The 26,797-nt window shown below is 38.0% G+C and overlaps 2 protein-coding genes across 2 annotated transcripts in view; one reads left to right on the top strand and one right to left on the bottom strand.

Annotated features, from left to right (window-relative positions):
• LOC117333402 (notchless protein homolog 1-like) overlaps positions 1-26,797 on the bottom strand; it is a 123,681-nt gene that overhangs the window by 35,125 nt on the left and 61,759 nt on the right. Inside the window, exons 10-13 of the mRNA XM_033892689.1 lie at positions 13,690-13,736; positions 11,091-11,293; positions 10,822-10,981; positions 3,720-3,790 (exon numbers count right to left, since the gene is read on the bottom strand). Coding sequence (XP_033748580.1) covers positions 3,720-3,790; positions 10,822-10,981; positions 11,091-11,293; positions 13,690-13,736 — 481 coding nt within the window. The remainder of the gene's footprint in view (positions 1-3,719; positions 3,791-10,821; positions 10,982-11,090; positions 11,294-13,689; positions 13,737-26,797) is intronic.
• On the top strand, positions 14,931-26,603 carry LOC117333403. Its single transcript, XM_033892690.1, has 2 exons — positions 14,931-15,215; positions 23,761-26,603. Exon 2 carries the CDS (start codon positions 23,933-23,935, stop codon positions 25,205-25,207), a length of 1,275 nt encoding a protein of 424 aa, XP_033748581.1. The 5' UTR covers positions 14,931-15,215; positions 23,761-23,932; the 3' UTR covers positions 25,208-26,603.

The following is a 26,797-nucleotide window of genomic DNA, read 5'->3' on the forward strand; positions in this document are numbered from 1 at the left end:
CATTATAGAGACAGACACAACAAATAGGTGGTCATTATAGACAGGTAGCCATTATAGACAGACACAGCAAATAGATAACTGGTCATTGTAGGCAAGTAGTTATTATAGAGACAGACACAACATATAGGGGGCATTATAGACAGGTAGCTATTATAAACACAGACACAACAAACAGATAACTGGGCATTATAGACAGTTAACCATTATAAAGACAGACACAACAGATAACTGGGCATTATAGGCAAGTAGCCATATAGAGACACACAACAAACAGATAACTGGGCATTATAGACAGGTAACCATTATAAAGACAGACACAACAGATAACTGGGCATTATAGGCAAGTAGCCATATAGACAGACACAACAAACAGATAACTGGGCATTATAGACAGGTAACCATTATAAAGACAGACAGTTGGTATACATGGGAAACACATGTTTTATGATCATGGTCTTTATAGAGAGGTGATGACTGTAGATAGGTGGCCATTATAGACAGACACAACAAACAGATAACTGGGCATTATAGACAGGTAACCATTATAGACAGACACAACAGATAACTGGTCATTATAGACAGGTAACCATTATAGACAGACAGTTGGTATACATGGCAAACACATTTTTTTATGATCATTGTCTTTATAGAGAGGTGATGACTGTAGGTAGGTGGCCATTATGGACAGACAGCTGGTATATACAGTTGTATCATGACCATGGTCTTTATATACAGGTGAAAACTATAGTTGGTATAATGGCCCTATTCATGCTAAACGGGTGGCCATTATAGAAGGATGATTATTCAAAATGATCTGAATAGATTTTCATTACACTAAGATTTAATTGAATTAGTTGATTTTGTTGGAGGCCAGTGTAATAACACATTCTTGCCCAGTACCTTGACAAAAATTGAAGCATTTGGCATGATAGTCCATGGCAGTCAACTGACTGAGGTAAAGAAGCAGACTCAGCCAGCCGATTGACAGAGGTTTCATTAAAATATAACAAGAGATCCCAGAGGGATCTTGGCGCCCACCATTGAATGATCTTTATAGGTTCCATGTCAGATTGATCTTTTCTCTACTTTTCCCTTCCTCTAAGTCTTACTAATCTGTGTAAATTCAGAAACAGCCCTCTAGTACTTTGCAAACAATTTAAGATTTAGCGATAATGGCTGTCTGTTGTTTTCGGATTGGTCCGAAAATGCAACACCAGGGACCAAGGGGAGCCTACATATGAAATTCGAGAAAGATCCCTTCAGTACCTTCTGTAAAATAGCGATAACAAACTTCAATTGTCAAAATACAAGATGGCTGCCTGTCGGGCAGGTTGTTTTCTGACTGGTCTCAAAATCCAATATGCATAACTAGGCACAGAGGGCAATCCTACAAATGAAATTTCAGAAAGATCCCTTCAGCAATTTCTGATAAATAGCGACAACAAACTTGAATTGTCAAAATCCAAGATGGCTGCCTGTCGGCCATGTTGTTTTCCTATTGGTCCTAAGATGCAATATGCAGAACTACAGACCAAGGGCAACTTACAAAAACGTTTGAGAAAGATCCCTTCAGTACTTTCTCAGAAATAGCGATAACAAACTTCAATTGTCAAAATCCAAGATGGCTGCCAGTCGGCCATGTTGTTTTCCGATTGGTCTCAAAATGTAATATGCATAACTAGGCACCAAGGGGAACCTATATATGAAATTTGAGAAAGATCCCTTCAGTACTTTCTGAGAAATAGCGATAACAAACTTCAATTGTCAAAATCCAGATGGCTGCCTGTCGGCCATGTTGTTTTCCGATAGGTCTCAAAATGCAATATGCATAACTAGGCACCAAGGGGAACCTACATATGAAATTTGAGAAAGATCCCTTCAGTACTTTCTCAGAAATAGCGATAACAAACTTCAATTATCAAAATCCAAGATGGCTGCCAGTCGGCCATGTTGTTTTCCGATTGGTCTCAAAATGCAATATGCATAACTAGGCACCAAGGGGAGCCTATATATGAAATTTGAGAAAGATCCCTTCAGTACTTTCTCAGAAATAGCGATAACAAACTTCAATTATCAAAATCCAAGATGGCTGCCTGTCGGCCATGTTGTTTTCTGATTGGTCTCAAAATGCAATATGCATAACTAGGCACCAAGGGGAATCTACATATGAAATTTGAGAAAGATCCCTTCAGTACTTTCTCAGAAATAGCGATAACAAACTTCAATTATCAAAATCCAAGATGGCTGCCTGTCGGCCATGTTGTTTTCCGATTGGTCTCAAAATGCAATATGCATAACTAGGCACCAAGGGGAGCCTACATATGAAATTTGAGAAAGATCCCTTCAGTACTTTCTCAGAAATAGCGATAACAAACTTCAATTATCAAAATCCAAGATGGCTGCCTGTCGGCCATGTTGTTTTCTGATTGGTCTCAAAATGCAATATGCATAACTAGGCACCAAGGGAGAACATACATATGAAATTTGAGAAAGATCCCTTCAGTACTTTCTCAGAAATAGCGATAACAAACTTCAATTAGTCAAAATCCAAGATGGCTGCCTGTCGGCCATGTTGTTTTCCGATTGGTCTCAAAATGCAATATGCATAACTAGGCACCAAGGGGAGCCTACATATGAAATTTGAGAAAGATCCCTTCAGTACTTTCTCAGAAATAGCGATAACAAACTTCAATTATCAAAATCCAAGATGGCTGCCTGTCGGCCATGTTGTTTTCTGATTGGTCTCAAAATGCAATATGCATAACTAGGCACCAAGAGAAACATACATATGAAATTTGAGAAAGATCCCTTCAGTACTTTCTCAGAAATAGCGATAACAAACTTCACGGACCACGGACGCAGGGCGATTTGAATAGCCCACCATCTGATGATGGTGGGCTAAAAATATATTTGGACTTCTGATATTTCAGGAACCTTCATGTCAAATACCAATGTAAATATAATTACATTTAAAACAAATTTCAATATTTGCACCAAACTTGACTACTTAGTAAACAGGAGATCCCAGAGGAATCTTGGCATCCAACACTGAGTGATTTTTATTTGATCTCTGCAAGACTGATCTTTTCTCTTCTTTCTCTTGTTCCTCTTAATCATTTGAAAACAAGCTGAACCTACATACTGAATCGGAGAAAGATCCATCAAGAAGTAGGGTTAACAATCTTCAACTTATACAAGCTGAATCTAAATTAAATTCAAGAAATATTGATGAAGGACTTCCTGAGAAATGGCGTAAAAACACTTTAACCGACAAAATTCATATTGGCAAGCTTATTGACACAATTGAGGGTCAAAGGAAACCTACAAATGAAATTTAAGAGAGCCCATACAGAACTTTCTGAGAAATAACAATAACAAGAATTGTTTCAGGTCAGACGCACGGACACCGGACGAAGAGCAATTTCATTAGCTCACCATTGTGGAATAATGTTAAAATATCAAATCTGAAATACAGCATAATTGTTCTCCTTGGACTTAAATAAAAAATAACGATTATACTACAACAGTGAATTTCCTTGAAAAAAAAATGGTTAAAACAATTTCTGAATAAACTATTTAGTGCATTATGCTTGTTCAGATATAAAACTTGGTCCATGATCTATATTTTATCCAATATAAAACTTATTTTGACAGGACTTACATTTTACAGAGCCAGACTTGACCTGATATAAAACATATACTGACTGTTTAGGACTTACATTTTCAGTACTTTGTCCTTGCCTCCACTTGCTACTCTCTGTCCATCTGGACTCCAGTCTACAGAGTAAACCTGAATGCAAGACAATCACAGTTACCTCCCTTATACATTCAATCAGAGTTGTCTCCCTTCAGTCTAACAAACTCAACTAGCATTTATATTTGTTGAGTTTTATTACTTTCATGGGCTAAACTTTCTAACAATTGAATTTCCCTGTCAGTACAATTTGAACACATGTATGTCACATGACCTGTATTAATAAAGCAAAAGTATCCATGTTAAAAATAAATTATGCTAAGGTAGAGTGACCCCAGAGGGCTCTATGCTATTGCCTGTTACTTTTTTTTCTATATGTTAGAGTTGTTATCCTATATACTCTACCTAGTATATCTGTCCTCTACCTAGTAGTTACTCTACCTAGTGGATCTGTACTCTACCTAGTAGATCTGTACTCTACCTGGTAGATATGTACTCTACCTAGTAGATCTGTACTCTACCTAGTAGATCTGTCCTCTACCTAGTAGTTACTCTACCTAGTATATCTGTCCTCTACCTAGTAGTTACTCTACCTAGTGGATCTGTACTCTACCTAGTAGATCTGTACTCTACCTAGTAGATCTGTACTCTACCTAGTGGATCTGTACTCTACCTAGTGGATCTGTACTCTACCTAGTAGATGTGTACTCTACCTAGTAGATGTGTACTCTACCTAGTAGATCTGTACTCTACCTAGTAGATGTGTACTCTACCTAGTAGATGTGTACTCTACCTAGTAGATGTGTACTCTACCTAGTAGATCTGTACTCTACCTAGTGGATCTGTACTCTACCTAGTGGACCTGTACTCTACCTAGTAGATCTGTACTCTACCTAGTAGATCTGTACTCTACCTAGTAGATCTGTACTCTACCTAGTAGATCTGTACTCTACCTAGTAGTTACTCTACCTAGTAGATCTGTACTCTACCTAGTAGATCTGTAATCTACCTAGTAGTTACTCTACCTAGTAGATCTATACTCTACCTAGTAGATCTGTATCTACATAGTAGATCTGTACTCTACCTAGTAGATGTGTACTCTACCTAGTGGATCTGTACTCTACCTAGTAGTTACTCTACCTAGTAGATCTGTACTCTACCTAGTGGATCTGTACTCTACCTAGTAGATCTGTACTCTACCTAGTAGATCTGTACTCTACCTAGTAGATCTGTACTCTACCTAGTGGATCTGTACTCTACCTAGTAGATCTGTACTCTACCTAGTGGATCTGTACTCTACCTAGTGGATCTGTACTCTACCTAGTAGGATCTGTACTCTACCTAGTGGATCTGTACTCTACCTAGTGGATCTGTACTCTACCTAGTAGTTACTCTACCTAGTAGATCTGTACTCTACCTAGTGGATCTGTACTCTACCTAGTGGATCTGTACTCTACCTAGTAGATCTGTACTCTACCTAGTGGATCTGTACTCTACCTAGTAGTAACTCTACCTAGTGGATCTGTACTATACCTAGTGGATCTGTACTCTACCTAGTAGATCTGTACTCTACCTAGTGGATCTGTACTCTACCTAGTAGTTACTCTACCTAGTAGATCTGTACTCTACCTAGTGGATCTGTACTCTACCTAGTAGATCTGTACTCTACCTAGTGGATCTGTACTCTACCTAGTAGTTACTCTACCTAGTAGATCTGTACTCTACCTAGTAGATCTGTACTCTACCTAGTAGATCTGTACTCTACCTAGTAGATCTGTACTCTACCTAGTGGATCTGTACTCTACCTAGTGGATCTGTACTCTACCTATTAGTTACTCTACCTAGTAGATCTGTACTCTACCTAGTGGATCTGTACTCTACCTAGTGGATCTGTACTCTACCTAGTAGATCTGTACTCTACCTAGTGGATCTGTACTCTACCTAGTGGATCTGTACTCTACCTAGTGGATCTGTACTCTACCTAGTAGATCTGTACTCTACCTAGTGGATCTGTACTCTACCTAGTGGATCTGTAACTCTACCTAGTGGATCTGTACTCTACCTAGTAGTTACTCTACCTAGTAGATCTGTACTCTACCTAGTGGATCTGTACTCTACCTAGTAGATCTGTACTCTACCTAGTAGATCTGTACTCTACCTAGTGGATCTGTACTCTACCTAGTAGATCTGTACTCTACCTAGTAGATCTGTACTCTACCTAGTGGATCTGTACTCTACCTAGTGGATCTGTACTCTACCTAGTGGATCTGTACTCTACCTAGTGGATCTGTACTCTACCTAGTAGGATCTGTACTCTACCTAGTGGATCTGTACTCTACCTAGTAGATCTGTACTCTACCTAGTAGTTACTCTACCTAGTAGATCTGTACTCTACCTAGTAGATCTGTACTCTACCTAGTAGATCTGTACTCTACCTAGTAGATCTGTACTCTACCTAGTAGTTACTCTACCTAGTAGATCTGTACTCTACCTAGTAGATCTGTACTCTACCTAGTAGATCTGTACTCTACCTAGTGGATCTGTACTCTACCTAGTGGATCTGTACTCTACCTAGTAGATCTGTACTCTACCTAGTAGATCTGTACTCTACCTAGTAGATCTGTACTCTACCTAGTGGATCTGTACTCTACCTAGTAGATCTGTACTCTACCTAGTAGATCTGTACTCTACCTAGTAGTTACTCTACCTAGTAGATCTGTACTCTACCTAGTAGATCTGTACTCTACCTAGTAGATCTGTACTCTACCTAGTAGATCTGTACTCTACCTAGTAGATCTGTACTCTACCTAGTAGATCTGTACTCTACCTAGTGGATCTGTACTCTACCTAGTAGATCTGACTCTAACCTAGTACTCTGTACTCTACTAGTAGATCTGTACTCTACCTAGTAGATCTGTATCTCTACCTAGTAGATCTGTACTCTACTAGTGGATCTGTACTCTACCTAGTGGATCTGTACGCTACCTAGTAGATCTGTACTCTACCTAGTAGATCTTACTCTACCTAGTAGATCTGTACTCTACCTAGTAGATCTGTACTCTACCTAGTGAGACTGTACTCTACCTAGTGGATCTATTGTACTCTACCTAGTGGATCTGTACTCTACCTAGTAGATGTGTACTCTACCTATTAGTTACTCTACCTAGTAGATCTGTACTCTACCTAGTGGATCTGTACTCTACCTAGTGGATCTGTACTCTACCTAGTGGATCTGTACTCTACCTAGTAGATCTGTACTCTACCTAGTGGATCTGTACTCTACCTAGTGGATCTGTACTCTACCTTATTGTAACTCTACCTAGTGGATCTGTACTCTACCTAGTAGATCTGTACTCTACCTAGTAGATTCTGTACGCTAACCTAGTGGTGATCTGGTACTCTACTAGTAAAGTTACATCTACCTAGGTAGATCTGTACGCTACCTAGTGGATCTGTACTCTACCTAGTAGATCTGTACTTCTACCTTAGTGGAATCTGTACTCTAGCCTAGTAGATCTGTACTCTACCTAGTAGATCTGTAACTCTAACTAGTAGGATTCTGTACTTACCTAGTATACTCTACTACCTAGTAGGATCTGTAATATACCTAGTGGATCTGTACTCTACCTAGTAGGATCTGTACTCTAACCTAGTGGAATCTGTACTCTACCTATTAGTTACTCTACCTAGTAGATCTGTACTCCCTACCTAGTTGGAGCTGTATCCTCCGAGGAGAGCGGTAACTCTACCTAGTGGAATCTGTACTCTACCTAGTAGATTACTGTACTCTACCTATGTAGGATCTGTACTCTACCTAGTAGTAACTCTACCTAGTGGATCTGTACTCTACCTATTAGTTACTCTACCTAGTAGATCTGTACTCTACCTAGTAGATCTGTACTCTACCTAGTGGATCTGTACTCTACCTAGTAGTCTGTACTCTACCTAGTAGATCTGTACTCTACCTAGTGGATCTGTACTCTACCTAGTAGTTACTCTACCTAGTAGATCTGTACTCTACCTAGTGGATCTGTACTCTACCTAGTAGTTACTCTACCTAGTAGATCTGTACTCTACCTAGTGGATCTGTACTCTACCTAGTGGATCTGTACTCTACCTAGTAGATCTGTACTCTACCTAGTGGATCTGTACTCTACCTATTAGTTACTCTACCTAGTAGATCTGTACTCTACCTAGTGGATCTGTACTCTACCTAGTGGATCTGTACTCTACCTAGTAGATCTGTACTCTACCTAGTGGATCTGTACTCTACCTAGTAGTAACTCTACCTAGTGGATCTGTACTCTACCTAGTAGTTACTCTACCTAGTGGATCTGTACTCTACCTAGTGGATCTGTACTCTACCTAGTGGATCTGTACTCTACCTAGTAGTTACTCTACCTAGTAGTTACTCTTCCTAGTAGATCTGTACTCTACCTAGTAGTTACTCTACCTAGTAGATCTGTACTCTGCCTAGTGGATCTGTACTCTACCTAGTGAATCTGTACTCTACCTAGTAGATCTGTACTCTACCTAGTGGATCTGTACTCTACCTAGTGGATCTGTACTCTACCTAGTGGATCTGTACTCTACCTAGTGGATCTGTACTCTACCTAGTAGTTACTCTACCTAGTGGATCTGTACTCTACCTAGTGGATCTGTACTCTACCTAGTAGTTACTCTACCTAGTGGATCTGTACTCTACCTAGTGGATCTGTACTCTACCTAGTGGATCTGTACTCTACCTAGTAGATCTGTACTCTACCTAGTAGTTACTCAATCTAGTAGATCTGTACTCTACCTAGTAGATCTGTACTCTACCTAGTAGATCTGTACTCTACCTAGTAGATCTGTACTCTACCTAGTGGATCTGTACTCTACCTAGTAGTTACTCTACCAAGTAGATCTGTAGTCTACCTAGTAGATCTGTACTCTACCTAGTGGATCTGTACTCTACCTAGTAGTTACACTACCTAGTAGATCTGTACTCTACCTAGTGGATCTGTACTCTACCTAGTAGTTACTCTACCTAGTGGATCTGTAGTCTACCTAGTAGATCTGTACTCTACCTAGTAGATCTGTACTCTACCTAGTAGATCTGTACTCTACCTATTGGTCTGTACTCTATCTAGTAGTTACACTACCTAGTAGATCTGTACTCTACCTAGTAGATCTGTACTCTACCTAGTAGTTACTCTACCTAGTAGATCTGTACTCTACCTAGTAGATCTGTACTCTACCTAGTGGATCTGTACTCTACCTAGTGGATCTGTAATCTACCTAGTAGTTACACTACCTAGTAGATCTGTACTCTACCTAGTAGATCTGTACTCTACCTAGTAGATCTGTACTCTACCTAGTAGATCTGTACTCTACCTAGTAGATCTGTACTCTACCTAGTAGATCTGTACTCTACCTAGTAGTTACTCTACCTAGTAGATCTGTACTCTACCTAGTAGATCTGTACTCTACCTAGTAGATCTTTACTCTATCTAGTAGATCTGTACTCTACCTAGTGGATCTGTACTCTACCTAGTAGTTACTCTACCTAGTGGATCTGTACTTTTTTTTTTCAAAAATACAGGGAATAATTTCAAAATGTTCTAATTCCCTTAAACGTTATAAACATATCTTTGCCTATATAAATACAGGGAATAATTCATGCCTTTATCAGAAAAACAACAGAAATGACATGTCAGAAAGGGCTCTACAATGTGTGTGTCTCTAAACCTAGGGTACTGATGTGTTAGAAATGGACCCACAATGTGTATGTCTCTAAACCTGGAGTACTGACGTGTCAGAAATGGATCCACAATGTGTATGTCTCTAAACCTAGAGTAGTGACGTGTCAGAAATGGACCCACAATGTGTATGTCTCTAAACCTAGAGTACTGACATGTCAGAAATGGACCCACAATGTGTATGTCTCTAAACCTAGAGTAGTGACGTGTCAGAAATGGACCCACAATGTATATGTCTCTAAACCTAGAGTAGTGACGTGTCAGAAATGGACCCACAATGTATATGTCTCTAAACCTAGAGTACTGACGTGTCAGAAATGGACCCACAATGTGTATGTCTCTAAACCTAGAGTACTGACACGTCAGATGGCCCCACAATGTGTATATCTCTAAACCTAGAGTACTGACATGTCAGAAATGGACCCACAATGTGTGTCTCTAAACCTAGGGTACTGACATGTCAGAAATGGCCCCACAATGTGTATGTCTCTAAACCTAGAGTAGTGACGTGTCAGAAATGGACCCACAATGTGTATGTCTCTAAAGCTAGAGTACTGACGTGTCAGAAATTAAGGGCCTACAATGTGTGTCTCTAAACCTAGAGTACTGACACGTCAGATGGCCCCACAATGTATACGTCTCTAAACCTAGAGTACTGACGTGTCAGAAATGGACCCACAATGTATATGTCTCTAAACCTAGAGTACTGACGTCTCAGAAATGGACCCACAATGTGTGTCTCTAAACCTAGAGTACTGACGTCTCAGAAATGGACCCACAATGTATGTCTCTAAACCTAGAGTACTGACAATGTATGTCTCTATACTTAGAGTACTGACGTGTCAGAAATTAAGAGCCCTACAATGTGTGTGTGTGTCTCTAAACCTTGAGCTTAATTAACATTAACTCAAGATATTGTGCATAAACTGATTTTCTATTTATAGTAACAGTGATTTTTGACCTTTGAGCCTGAAAAGTTATTGACAACAAGCAATTACTTCAAGGAAGCAGAGGATAAACAACAAGCAATTACTTCAAGGAAGCAGAGGATAAAGTCAGAATACAATCTTCCACACAGAACTCTGGATATTGAGCAGAAACAAAGAATGATTTTACTATAAAATGCACTGATAAGATAATACCATGTCACAAAACATCAGTTATCAATTCATACAATCCATCTGACAGACCCGATTACCCCTTGGGTTGTATCATACAAAACCAGAGCTACACTTTGTAAACATTTATGGATTATTTCAAAGATACTTGTCCATGTAAAGAATCCATGGTTTATTTGGATATTTATTTCCAAGACCTGCTGATTTTTAAGAATTTCGGGTATTAGGAACAGGAAGTTAAAGGCTGTGTACAATAGAAACACCTTACCTCGTCTGCATGTCCGGGTAAATCAAACAATAGTTTTCTAGTCTTCACATCAAATACTTTAATGGTGGAATCAGAACTGCCACTACAAATGAGTCGACTATCAGCTGACCAGCCCAGTGTGTACACACGATTTACATGTCCACGGAAAGTCGCCAGGAATCTGTGACAAGAAAGTTGGAATGATAGTTCAAATAACAACGTTCATAAATTGAAGTTCAACGATGTAATCAATATATTTGGATGATAAGGAGATATTAATATTGACCTACTTTCCAGTGCGGCCGTCCCATAACTTTACAGACTTGTCGAAGGATGCACTGGCGATAAGTCGGGTGTCGGGTGAAAACTGTACATCATTGATGAGTTGCTGGTGACCAGTCATGCGTGCAATTGGTTTCTTATCCTCTTCCGGTTTCCATAGGTATAATGTAAAGTCATCTGAGCCAGACACAAGCCGCTCAGGTCCAGGGCCCTGTGGACAGAAATTACTCTACATAACCCACAGTAATAATCAGGTTATAAATAAGCAAATATAAAAAAATATAGTCATTGCCCTTAATTACACAAAAAAAAGAGAGAGTTCTTGTCTAGGCACCATTTCAGGCAATATGAATTTCTTTCATTATACATGTGTATATATTATTATCTCAAAGGCAATGAGTTTCCAGATTTCATTTCTGAGTAGATGACATGATTCTCATGACTAGAGATGAGATTTTGAGTCCTTCTTTAGAGATGAGATTTTGAGTCCTTCTTTAGAGATGAGATTTTGAGTCCTTTAGAGATGAGATTTTGAGTCCTTCTTTAGAGATGAGATTTAATAAATTCTAATTCAGAGTCCTTACTGTAGTGATGAAGATTTAAGTCGTTCTTTAGAGAGGTGCTTTGAGTCTACTCTTTAGAAAAGAAAATGTGCTGGTGTGTCGTCACTTTTTGGCAATGATATATTAATTGGTTTCATTGCAGTTTTAAACAATTTTTTATTGACATCATTATTCTGCCTATATCACTTAAAACCTGTGTTATATACAATCATAACCAGGTTACAGTAACATTAACATATTATAGGCAGGTTATATACCATCATAACCAGGTTTATGTACAATCATAACCAGGTTATATACAATCATAACCAGGTTACAGTAACATTAACATATTATAGCCAGGTTATATACCATCATAACCAGGTTATATACAATCATAACCAGGTTATATACAATCATAACCAGGTTACATTAATATTAACATATTATAGCCAGGTTATATACAATCATAACCAGGTTATATACAATAATAATCAGGTTATGTACAATCATAACCAGGTTATATACAATAATAATCAGGTTATATACAATCATAACCAGGTTACAGTAACATTAACATATTATAGCCAGGTTATATACAATCATAACCAGGTTATATACAATCATAACCAGGTTATATACAATAATAATCAGGTTATATACAATCATAACCAGGTTATATACAATAATAATCAGGTTATATACAATCATAACCAGGTTACAGTAACATTAACATATTATAGCCAGGTTATATACAATCATAACCAGGTTACATTAGCATTAACATATTATAGCCAGGTTATATACAATCATAACCAGGTTACAGTAACATTAACATATTATAGCCAGGTTATATACAATCATAGTTATCATACATGTAGGAGATACAACAAATGGAAAAAGGGGCATAACTCCCTTGAAAACAACAACTTTTCATTAACAGTCACACATTGTAGTAATTTTGTTACAAAATGAAATAATTACTTACAGCTGGTGCATTGTAGTACATCGTATGTAACATTGTAGTACATCCTATGTAACACTGTAGTACATCCTATGTAACATTGTAGTACATCCTATGTAACATTGAAGTACATCCTATGTAACATTGAAGTACATCCTATGTAACATTGTAGTACATCCTATGTAACATTGAAGTACATCCTATGTAACATCGTAGTACATCGTATGTAACATTGTAGTACATCCTATGTAACATTGTAGTACATCCTATGTAATATACAATTGATAACTTGGAAATGTTTTACAATTGATCACTGCCTTCCTAAAATTAACTGGATATAATGAATATAAATGTATTCTCAACAATTCAGCAGCCCCCTTCTTTTGACCATTATATAACTGTACCTTAGCTGAATCATATCTCTCTTTTGACCATTATATAACTGTACCTTAGCTGAATCATATCTCTCTTTTGACCATTATATAACTGTACCTTAGCTGAATCCTATCTCTCTTTTGACCATTATATACTGTACCTTAGCTGAATCATATCTCTCTTTTGACCATTATATAACTGTACCTTAGCTGAATCATATCTCTCTTTTGACCATTATATAACTGTACCTTAGCTGAATCATATCTCTCTTTTGACCATTATATACTGTACCTTAGCTGAATCATATCTCTCTTTTGACCATTATATAACTGTACCTTAGCTGAATCATATCTCTCTTTTGACCATTATATAACTGTACCTTAGCTGAATCATATCTCTCTTTTGACCATTATATAACTGTACCTTAGCTGAATCATATCTCTCTTTTGACCATTATATAACTGTACCTTAGCTGAATCATATCTCTCTTTGACCATTATATACTGTACCTTAGCTGAATCATATCTCTCTTTTGACCATTATATAACTGTACCTTAGCTGAATCATATCTCTCTTTTGACCATTATATACTGTACCTTAGCTGAATCATATCTCTCTTTTGACCATTATATACTGTACCTTAGCTGAATCATATCTCTCTTTTGACCATTATATACTGTACCTTAGCTGAATCATATCTCTCTTTTGACCATTATATAACTGTACCTTAGCTGAATCATATCTCTCTTTTGCTTTCTTTGCCAGGGCTTCATCTGCAATAAAAACAAACAAAATGAGAATTGCTGAAGTAATATGTCTCCTACATGTTCCCCGCTAGCTATTACAGTTCTTTACATGTACCTGAAGTTTAATCAAAGTCCCTCATGGAATGAAGCCTCTAAAGTGCTGACAAACTCTGTTACGTACAAGATGGCTGGATAGGGAGTCTATATATATATAGCTCCCCCAATTTCACTGGTAGGGAACTAACAATAAAACTTACAAACATTTATAATTTAATATCTATCACTCAGATTGAACATATGATATTCTAAATCAACATAAATTTATTTCAGTTTTATTAGCAATATTTTCCAATCAGATAGAAAATTTCCAATATGAACATGCATTCTGGGTATTGCTTTAAGCAATACATGAACCATACTGGCACCTGCTAAAAATAGTAACAGTGACCTTGAACTTAACCAAAAATCCTGGAAACTCGAACTTGTCTGAGATATTATGGTACTTTATCATTGTGTGAAGCTTGATTGAAATCCTTAAAGAAATGAAGCTGTTAAAGAACACTGACAAACTTTGGCATTACGCACACGAGAGATGAAGTCTAGAAAACCTATAGTCCCCCCTGCATGGTTTCACCAGTAGGGGACTTGAGACAGACACTAAACAGAAGAAATGGAACCATGTAGAATTTTCATTATGATCTTATATAAGAGGTGATATGTAACAAGTTCAGTATAGTCATTTTTTGTTTTTGAGAACCATGAGAAATATCTTATTTCAAAGTTAATTATTGTCAATTTATAAGACGGTATTGTGAAGAACGTCAGGTCTTGAAACAAAACTTCATTGGTATTGAAGTTTTATTGATCTCTAAATGATTGTTTTCAAAGGTGACTGTAATTGGATTATTTAATAAGTTAAATTCCAAATCACACTGATACAAGTATAAGATTCTGTTTATCATACAACTCACATAGAAAGTATGTAGAACGTACCCCTCCACATTAATTTGCTCCGACTGAGATGTGTGGTACATATTACTGATACTGTCACTAACAATAGCACAATCACGCAGAACAAGGTTTTTTAATGTTTACATGACTGTAACACTGTACCGTTGGAACTCTGTGACATTATCAGCCGGACAGTAAGATAATAGTAGTGTCAGATAAAATGCCAGATGAGTTTTCTCTACATAAGTTTCCTCTTTACCTACAAGTGACTAAATCGTATGTACATTGACACTTGAGTCAGTAGCTGATTGACCCCTGGGGTGAGGTCAGCTGTCCCCTGGGGCTGTAGTAGTAAGAGCCTTAGTATGACTGTACAGTATTGATCACATGACATCACTCCTCACAAAAGCAGTAGTTGTTAGCTCTGCTGTTCCAAAGGAGATGCTATCTCCACGGAAACAGAACAAAAAAGCCAACCTGACCTGGAGCTGTCCTCGGCCTGGATATGTACTCTCTCTGTGCAGAATGATGGTGGACATTAGCATGTTTTAAGTGGTGAGTTGTAGACACTAGAACAGATTTACAGACACACTGGTACACCCTACAGCCATGGTTTTACTTTAAAGTGATAAACACTGTGTTTGTTTACAGACTTGCAGATGAGCAGTATCAATCTAGAATACTATCAGCTCTTGGACTGTTACTGAATAGGACTAGCTGAAGTTTAATGTATAAATATTATGTGGGGAGCCTTTAGTAGACATGTATGGACTCCATGTTTGATGTAGAAATATTATGTTGGAAGCCTCTGGTAGAAATATTATGTTGGAAGCCTCTAGTAGAAATATTATGTTGGAAGCCTCTAGTAGACATGGACTCCAGGCCTGATGTATAAATAGTACATTTGTATGTGGGGGAGAAACATTTAATCTGTAACTATTATGGCAGTGTGTTGATGGAGTATAAATCAACAGCTGATAGCTGGATGTGGAATGTTGGTACATATGTACCAGGAGGGCAGCTGGCCTTGGGGAGGCATGGTGGTGATCTGTGACTGAGCCTTGGGGAGGTATGGTGGTGATCTGTGACTGAGCCTTGGGGAGGTATGGTGGGGATCTGTGACTGAGCCTTGGGGAGGCATGGTGGTGATCTGTGTCTGAGCCTTGGGGAGGTATGGTGGGGATCTGTGACTGAGCCTTGGGGAGGCATGGTGGTGATCTGTGTCTGAGCCTTGGGGAGGTATGGTGGGGATCTGTGACTGAGCCTTGGGGAGGCATGGTGGTGATCTGTGACTGAGCCTTGGGGAGGTATGGTGGGGATCTGTGACTGAGCCTTGGGGAGGCATGGTGGGGATCTGTGACTGAGCCTTGGGGAGGTATGGTGGGGATCAGTGACTGAGCCTTGGGGAGGTATGGTGGTGATCTGTGTCTGAGCCTTGGGGAGGCATGGTGGTGATCTGTGACTGAGCCTTGGGGAGGTATGGTGGTGATCTGTGACTGAGCCTTGGGGAGGTATGGTGGTGATCTGTGACTGAGCCTTGGGGAGGCATGGTGGTGATCTGTGACTGAGCCTTGGGGAGGCATGGTGGGGATCTGTGACTGAGCCTTGGGGAGGTATGGGGGTGATCTGTGACTGAGCCTTGGGGAGGCATGGTGGTGATCTGTGACTAAGAGCAGGCCGATTCATAGGCAGGGTTGTACATCATTATACAAGTTTACATGTAAGATTAATAGTATTTAGGTTTCCATGACTGTAGATAGCTTATCAATTGAATATTACATCAGCATGTACATTGTTTAATACCTACTAAAAATAGACTCAATTCACTTGAAAATTTCGAGTCTTGGAAATTTCAAGTGACGCAGGATTTTCCGATTGTATTTGGATCCAAATATCACTACAGAACATAATCCTCAGTGAGGTACGATTAGAGATTAGCAGAATGTGGATTACCCCAGTAACTAGTGGGGCTGGCTGTGTAATGTACCCAGTAACTAGTGGGGCTGGCTGTGTATTTCTGAGTGATGTATGGTGGTAAATGGCAGCTGAGGATCAGTGTAGTAACTAACAGGTATCAATAATTCACCAGAAAACATGGCCGAGGGTTACGATGTGTGTGCATATTGGATAACAGCCTTGTAAGGAATGGGGAAACAGCAGAGATGTGAATCAATAATTTGCTTTATGGGGAGACGGATCTGTCCCATTTTCTATATCTATTTAAGGGAGGGGGGGGGGTTTGTTGTTGTTGTTGTTACCGGATTCAGATCTATACTGATGTATTTTATGTCATGTTTTAGGGGGAGACAGATCTATACTGATGTATTTTATGTTTTAGGGGGAGACAGATCTATACTGATGTATCTTATGTCATGTTTTAGGGGGAGACAGATCTATACTGATGTATTTTATGTTTTAGGGGGAGACAGATCTATACTGATGTATTTTATGTCATGTTTTAGGGGGAGACAGATCTATACTGATGTATTTTATGTCATGTTTTAGGGGGAGACAGATCTATACTGATGTATTTTATGTCATGTTTTAGGGGGAGACAGATCTATACTGATGTATTTTATGTCATGTTTTAGGGGGAGACAGATCTATACTGATGTATTTTATGTCATGTTTTAGGGGGAGACAGATCTATACTGATGTATTTTATGTTTTAGGGGGAGACAGATCTATACTGATGTATCTTATGTCATGTTTTAGGGGGAGACAGATCTATACTGATGTATTTTATGTCATGTTTTAGGGGGAGACAGATCTATACTGATGTATTTTATGTTTTAGGGGGAGACAGATCTATACTGATGTATTTTATGTCATGTTTTAGGGGGAGACAGATCTATACTGATGTATTTTATGTTTTAGGGGGAGACAGATCTATACTGATGTATTTTATGTCATGTTTTAGGGGGAGACAGATCTATACTGATGTATTTTATGTCATGTTTTAGGGGGAGACAGATCTATACTGATGTATTTTATGTCATGTTTTAGGGGGAGACATAACCTATACTGATGTATTTTATGTCATGTTTTAGGGGGAGACAGATCTATACTGATGTATTTTATGTCATGTTTTAGGGGGAGACAGATCTATACTGATGTATTTTATGTCATGTTTTAGGGGGAGACAGATCTATACTGATGTATTTTATGTCATGTTTTAGGGGGAGACAGATCTATACTGATGTATTTTATGTCATGTTTTAGGGGGTGACAGATCTATACTGATGTTTTATGTAACATTATAACATGTGTATTTTCTAATCATTAGCCCAAACCTTTGCACTCTTCACCCAAAATGTTTAGAGCCTACACATCATTTACAATCAATAATTAGTCTGGCCAAGGGTTTTGTTCCATACCAAATTGTCAAAATTTGTCAAGCCAGATTTCATCACTCTCTTTAGAGTAACTAATGTAATGCAACAGAAAGACAAGTCTTTGATGGACAGATGATCACTGTGCTCTATGTTGTGTTTCGGATTAGTTTACAGGGTCAATGTAATAGTTAGTGTAATAGTCCAGTGTTATAGTCAGTGTTATAGTCAGTGTTATAGTCAGTGTAATAGTCCAGTGTTATAGTCAGTGTAATAGTCAGTGTAATAGTCAGTGTAATAGTCCAGTGTAATAGTCCAGTGTAATAGTCAGTGTTATAGTCCAGTGTTATAGTCAGTGTAATAGTCCAGTGTTATAGTCAGTGTAATAGTCAGTGTAATAGTCACTGTAATAGTCAGTGTAATAGTCCAGTGTAATAGTCCAGTGTAATAGTCAGTGTAATAGTCCAGTGTTATAGTCAGTGTAATAGTCAGTGTAATAGTCAGTGTAATAGTCAGTGTAATAGTCAGTGTAATAGTCCAGTGTTATAGTCAGTGTTATAGTCAGTGTTATAGTCAGTGTAACAGTCCAGTGTAACAGTCCAGTGTAATAGTCAGTGTAATAGCCAGTGTAATAGTCAGTGTAATAGTCAGTGTAATAGTCAGTGTAATAGTCAGTGCAATAGTCAGTGTAATAGTCCAGTGTTATAGTCCAGTGTAATAGTCAGTGTAATAGCCAGTGTAATAGTCAGTGTAATAGTCAGTGTTATAGTCACTGTAATAGTCAGTGTAATAGTCCAGTGTTATAGTCCAGTGTAATAGTCAGTGTAATAGTCAGTGTAATAGCCAGTGTAATAGTCAGTGTTATAGTCACTGTAATAGTCAGTGTAATAGTCCAGTGTTATAGTCCAGTGTAATAGTCAGTGTAATAGCCAGTGTAATAGTCAGTGTAATAGTCCAGTGTAATAGTCAGTGTTATAGTCAGTGTTATAGTCAGTGTTATAGGCAGTGTAATAGTCAGTGTTATAGTCACTGTATAGTCAGTGTAATAGTCCAGTGTTATAGTCAGTGTAATAGTCAGTGTAATAGTCAGTGTAATAGTCAGTGTAATAGTCAGTGTAATAGTCCAGTGTTATAGTCCAGTGTTATAGTCAGTGTTATAGTCAGTGTTATAGTCAGTGTTATAGGCAGTGTAATAGTCAGTGTTATAGTCAGTGTAATAGTCCAGTGTAATAGTAAGTGTTATAGTCAGTGTTATAGGCAGTGTAATAGTCAGTGTTATAGTCAGTGTAATAGTCCAGTGTAATAGTCAGTGTTATAGTCCAGTGTAATAGTCAGTGTAATAGTCAGTGTAATAGTCCAGTGTAATAGTCAGTGTTATAGTCACTGTAATAGTCAGTGTAATAGCCAGTGTAACAGTCAGTGTAACAGTCAGTGTTATAGTCCAGTGTAATAGTCAGTGTAGTAGTCAGTGTAATAGTCCAGTGTAATAGTCAGTGTTATAGTCAGTGTAATAGTCAGTGTTATAGTCAGTGTAATAGTCAGTGTAATAGTCCAGTGTAATAGTCAGTGTTATAGTCACTGTAATAGTCAGTGTAATAGTCCAGTGTAACAGTCAGTGTAACAGTCAGTGTTATAGTCCAGTGTTATAGTCAGTGTAATAGTCAGTGTAATAGTCAGTGTAATAGTCAGTGTTATAGTCCAGTGTAATAGTCAGTGTAATAGTCAGTGTTATAGTCAGTGTAATAGTCAGTGTTATAGTCAGTGTAATAGTCAGTGTTATAGTCAGTGTAATAGTCAGTGTTATAGTCAGTGTAATAGTCAGTGTAATAGTCAGTGTAATAGTCCAGTGTTATAGTCCAGTGTAATAGTCAGTGTAATAGTCAGTGTTATAGTCAGTGTAATAGTCAGTGTTATAGTCAGTGTAATAGTCCTCTGTAATAGTCAGTGTTATAGTCCAGTGTAATAGTCAGTGTTATAGTCCAGTGTAATAGTCCAGTAGTTATAGTCAGTGTTAAAGTCAGTGTAATAGTCAGTGTAATAGTCACTGTAATAGTCACTGTAATAGTCAGTGTTATAGTCAGTGTAATAGTCAGTGTTATAGAGGTAATTAGGCTGTATCAACTGTTTCTATCACCCCTTATAGATATACTTTACTCTTTGGTCTTACATTACTGGATAAACATTGGTTATGTCCCCTGGTACATACAACTTAGTTCATTGTTAGCACTCTATCATCAAATTATCCATAAGGCAAGAGTCTAGATACTATCACAAGAAGATAGTGAAATTTAGAAACCAGAATCTGATCATAAATTACAAATCAATCAATTTTTCCTAAAATTTACCTTTTTTTTGTTGGGAATTGATATCTACCAAACCATAATTATTTAACTTTTTTTAATGTCCTGTATGTGGTGTGACGATAATGGCCAGCACACACTACATCCTGTATGTGGTGTGACGGTAACGGCCAGCACACACCACGTCCTGTATGTGGTGTGACGGTAACGACCAGCACACACCAAGTCCTGTATGTGGTGTGATGGTAACTGCCAGCACACACCACGTCCTGTATGTGGTGTGACGGTAATGGCCAGCACACACCACGTCCTGTATGTGGTGTGACAGTAACGGCCAGCACACACCACATCCTGTATGTGGTGTGACAGTAACTGCCAGCACACACCACATCCTGTATGTGGTGTGACGGTAACGGCCAGCACACACCACGTCCTGTATGTGGTGTGACGGTAACTGCCAGCACACACCACGTCCTGTATGTGGTGTGACGGTAACTGCCAGCACACACCACGTCCTGTATGCGGTGTGACGGTAACTGCCAGCACACACCACGTCCTGTATGTGGTGTGACAGTAACTGTTATTATACCTTTACGTTTTTTTCTCTATATAGAAGTAATGTGATAATTTGACTATCAGCCTCGAGAGGATTTCGCATGTGTTTCTAGGACTATCACACCATGTGACAGTTCGAAAAAACTGTCACACGGCAAACTGTCACACGGCGAACTGTCACACCCCTGCTGTAACGTCGTCAGAACGTTTGAAAGACACAACGACATGCAAGCGCTTAATTGACACAAATTGTTTGTTGTTGCAGACGGTAGCCTAACATTTTGTTTTCTCTCACGAAACTGTCAAACATGGATCAATTAACACACGCGTTTTCAAAACGCCACAGACGTAGAGATTGAGTCATTATTAACGGACAGAGACAGCCAAAATACTATAAAAGTATTATACGAGATACCGACAACGGATTTTAACCTATTTCTTAGAAAATTTTACGTAGATATCCGAAAGGCTAATGGTGAGTTTTATGCCAAGAAAAATCGTAAAGGTATAATAAAACAGTTATCAAATGGGGTAATTCGGGCAATATTAATTTTGTCAGTCCCTCATCAACAACGGTTGCCCTCGGGCTAAAGCCCTCGTGCAACAGTTGTTGCCTCGGGTCTGACAAAATTACTATCGCCCTCATACCCATTTGATAACTGTATACCAGCACACACTGTCATCGAAGTCTGTGATAAAACACTGACTGGTTGGTGTCCTATATCATCAGTCGTGATAATACTCTTACTTACAAACATAAATAGCACATGAGGTACAACAAGTATTTCTCTGTGTTCAAACAAAAATCAATGAGAGCTACTAATTACAGTCACTGGCAGCAGATACTGGTGCTGTACAGAGAGACACACATCAAACCATGGAAATGGTTAGGAAATGTTTTACACAGATCTAGGCTACCCCAGAACTGTTAAAAGTGAATTCTTATTCAATAGAAATCCTCAACTGTGAAGAAACTGTGATTACTTAGTAATAATTCAATCAGATAATACAAGCACAGATATCAGATAGATATGTTACAGGTATGTCACAGAACTATGTAATACAACCACAGATATCAGGTAGATATGTTATAGGTATGTCACAGAACTATGTAATACAACCACAGATATCAGGTAGATATGTTATAGGTATGTCACAGAACTATGTAATACAACCACAGATATCAGGTAGATATGTCACAGGTATGTCACAGAACTATGTAATGCAACCACAGATATCAGGTAGATATGTTACAGGTATGTCACAAAACTGTGTAATACAAGCACAGATATCAGGTAGATATGTTACAGGTATGTCACAGAACTATGTAATACAACCACAGATATCAGGTAGATATGTTACAGGTATGTCACAGAACTATGTAATGCAACCACAGATATCAGGTAGATATGTTACAGGTATGTCACAAAACTGTGTAATACAAGCACAGATATCAGGTAGATATGTTACAGGTATGTCACAGAACTATGTAATACAACCACAGATATCAGGTAGATATGTTACACTGTCACAGAACTATGTAATACAACCACAGATATCAGGTAGATATGTTACACTGTCACAGAACTATGTAATACAACCACAGATATCAGGTAGATATGTTATAGGTATGTCACAGAACTATGTAATACAACCACAGATATCAGGTAGATATGTTACAGGTATGTCACAGAACTATGTAATACAACCACAGATATCAGGTAGATATGTTACACTGTCACAGAACTATGTAATACAACCACAGATATCAGGTAGATATGTTACAGGTATGTCACAGAACTATGTAATACAACCACAGATATCAGGTAGATATGTTACACTGTCACAGAACTATGTAATACAAACACAGATATCAGGTAGATATGTCACAGGTATGTCACAGAACTATGTAATACAACCACAGATATCAGGTAGATATGTTACACTGTCACAGAACTATGTAATACAACCACAGATATCAGGTAGATATGTTATAGGTATGTCACAGAACTATGTAATACAACCACAGATATCAGGTAGATATGTTACAGGTATGTCACAGAACTATGTAATACAACCACAGATATCAGGTAGATATGTTACACTGTCACAGAACTATGTAATACAACCACAGATATCAGGTAGATATGTTACAGGTATGTCACAGAACTATGTAATACAACCACAGATATCAGGTAGATATGTTACACTGTCACAGAACTATGTAATACAAACACAGATATCAGGTAGATATGTCACAGGTATGTCACAGAACTATGTAATACAACCACAGATATCAGGTAAATATGTTACACTGTCACAGAACTATGTAATACAACCACAGATATCAGGTAGATATGTTACACTGTCACAGAACTATGTAATACAACCACAGATATCAGGTAGATATGTTACAGGTATGTCACAGAACTATGTAATACAAGCACAGATATCAGGTAGATATGTTATAGGTATGTCACAGAACTATGTAATACAAGCACAGATATCAGGTAGATATATTACACTGTCACAGAACTATGTAATACAACCACAGATATCAGGTAGATATGTTACAGGTATGTCACAGAACTATGTAATACAAGCACAGATATCAGGTAGATATGTTATAGGTATGTCACAGAACTATGTAATACAACCACAGATATCAGGTAGATATATTACACTGTCACAGAACTATGTAATACAACCACAGATATCAGGTAGATATGTTACAGGTATGTCACAGAACTATGTAATACAACCACAGATATCAGGTAGATATATGGCACAGGTATGTTTTTGTCAGTATTTTACTCAGTAACAATTATCTTTTATAACGTCCTCAGGTAAATGAAGATGGTTGGTTTTTACTGAGATTTCTCTATCAAATGCACTCTTTCTTTTCTGTTACAGATGAAGCCTGCTTTTCAAGACATCACAATCTAGGATACAGAAATCCTTCTGGTAATAATCCACCACAAAAAGAGTGAGGATCTGTATCAGTATTGAAGATTTCTGTGAGCAGTATACAAAAGCCATAAACTTAACTTATAATTAAACTTTGAAACAGGAAGACAGATTTGAAATGGAGTGTTCCTACATTTTACGCTTGATTGCCTTCACCACATCATTGATTGTGGACTCCATTGATACAATCAGTGACTGGCTCCTATACCACGATGTCGTAGCGGCCAGGGAAGGCTTGGTGTTTGGCCATTTCGAGGACAGTCTAACTACAACACTGCTGGTTTTCTCCATCCTGGGCTCATGTTTGTTTCTGTTTGAAATCATCACTTTGGGAGTTAATCTGTCACGTGATGACCTTCCCATACTCCTTTTGGATGTGGCCGCTCTGCTCGTCATTTGGTTGGAAGATGTCCCTCAAATAATCATCAACGTTGTAATAGTTGCATGTCGAGATCAACCAATCAGTGTAGTACAGATCATAAAGGCGAGTATCTGTATGTTGGGTGCGCTTATGAAGCTTGTGATCGCGATTGTCCGTTTCTGCTACTGGAAGAGGAAGGAGAAGATTGGCTCGGAAGGAACTCAGCGGGTCAATAAGTGGGTGAGAATCATCACTATTCCAGGGATCTTGTTGATAATCGTTGGATCCATCATGGTGTTTTCCTTCACACAGCTCACATGGGACAATGCAGATGGCAGTCTCAAGTTCCAGAATCCACGCCGCCTTCTGGACGGGGAATATAACACAGACAAATACTTTGACCAGGTCGGTGTATATGTTAACATGGCTTCCAAAGACAGTGGACCAAATGTCAACATGGCAAAGGATGAGTGGATTCGATTGGTGGATATTGATGATTTTGGAGAAAGAAAAAGTGCCATTGTTACTCATGTCACATTTGGTTTAGGGGTTAGTAAGTTTCTCTCAATACGAAAACCACCAGGTTCCTTAGCAACAGCAAACTTCTCAGAATGCTACATTAAAAATGGTGCATCGTGGAACTTGCAGAGTTCACTTTCCAAATGTTCTATCATGAACCAACCAACAGTATCTGCAGTAATAGAGCTGAGATACATTGAACCAGAGGGCCACCTCCTGCTGGGAGATATAGAATACAATGTAAAGGTATACCAGGATACTACCTGTAACAGTGTAATCATACCCTCTACATCACTACCACAGCTAGCCCTACGCTACTTCAAATCAAGACTAACCATCTCTTCGGGGCTCCACCACTTGGTGGCGCCACAGTCGTTGACCGAGAGCAAGTTCTATTCTTCATCACATCTACAGCCGATTACAGAAATATGGAAGACAGGTTTCCTAGGCTGTAAATTCACAGGGAAATCACAACCGACTTACAACACTGACATACCTGTACCATGTTTATAACATATTCATCTAGAGTAGTTCAATAGGTCCGCGTAAAAAACAAAACTGTTAATAACATTTCATGGATTCATATGTCAATGAATGCCACCTGGAAATGACAATTGCTTTAAAGCATATTTACCAAGATTTTAATCTCCCGTGGAAAATTATTTTATCAAAATTCAGCAAGTAACTGTATTGATCATAGATCTGACCAATCAGAAGGACTTTGTTCATGTGCTGACAAAAGTTAACCCATGCTAGGGTCGATTTTTTTACGTCAGCGTAGTTAGTTTTAGTACTAGAGGAATGTGTACTAGGTGTTATGTTCTATTTAACATTAGTGATAGTGTATCAACAAGTGCTGATTCATTACCATATAAGGGCATACTGAACGTAGCCAGTAATAATCCAATGTTCTGTAAATAAACCCACCAGTTCTCTCTTTGAGGTTGACCTCTGATAACACATTTTATCATAGAAGTTAAGTTTTGTCGTATACCATTTTTCACTTGTTACAATAAACGCCCCCCATCGCCTTGGCTTGTCCTTAAGTAACTAACAGTTTTAGTACTGCCCATGGCTTTATAGATATCAGATGTTGTTTTACTGAATCAATGGTTGTATACTTTAATTGAACTATTTTATGTATTGTACTAATGACTTATTGTAGTACGTGTGTTATGATCTAGTCATTTCATAATATAAATAATACTTTTTATTTTTTTATATCATTACACAACAAGTTGTGTTTTTAATCATTAATACATCCCTTCACATTTGTATTAATACTACCCCCTTTTTACAACAATACTACCCTGTATAAGTAGACTGTTATCTAATAATGTCTTTACTTCATCATTAAAAATTCAAAACCGCATTTAATGTAAACATTAGAATCACTATATGGCATTAAACAACGGGCATATAATGTTCTACCCTGTAGTTCTCTTGCATTTTTTTTTATATTATTATACAAAGGTTTTTCTTTTAAGATAAATACTTCCCCCTTTTTACAACAATACTACCCTGTATAAACAGATGATAGAAGTGACTGGTAGAGTACAGCTAACTCTCATTATCCAAGTCATCAACTCTGACCCTGACTTCTCCACCAAGATCTGGAGGAACAGAGAATGACTAGACCTGGTCGGGATCAATGCCTTTGGGTAACCTGGCGTTCCCCAGTCACTTCAATTCATCTTCCCTGTATAAATAGCCTACAATTTAATAATGTCTTTATTTCATCATTAACATTTCAAATCACATTTTAATGTAAACATGTTTTTATTATATAGGTATCATTGTTGATGCGATTTTTATCATTAATACAATTTAACATGAAAACAAATTATAGAAAATTAAAGTTGAATGAAGACAATAGCTGTTGTAAACAATAGAATTATACCAAGTTATATGGGTGTGCGATTTATTGAAAGCCGAGTATAGTAACATGATGTGAGATTGACAGTGACATGATGTGAGATTGACAGTGACATGATGTGAGATTGACAGTGACATGGTGTGAGATTGACAGTGACATGATGTGAGATTGACAGTGACATGGTGTGAGATTGACAGTAACATGTGAGATTGACAGTAACATGATGT

The sequence above is a fragment of the Pecten maximus genome, chromosome 8 (genome assembly GCF_902652985.1).
Source record: "Pecten maximus chromosome 8, xPecMax1.1, whole genome shotgun sequence".
Taxonomy (NCBI): Eukaryota; Metazoa; Mollusca; class Bivalvia; order Pectinida; family Pectinidae; genus Pecten; species Pecten maximus.

Bases quoted from the DNA above. Each gene is read 5' to 3' on its own strand.
- LOC117333403 (XM_033892690.1), top strand. From the start codon at position 23,933: ATGGAGTGTTCCTACATTTTACGCTTGATTGCCTTCACCACATCATTG.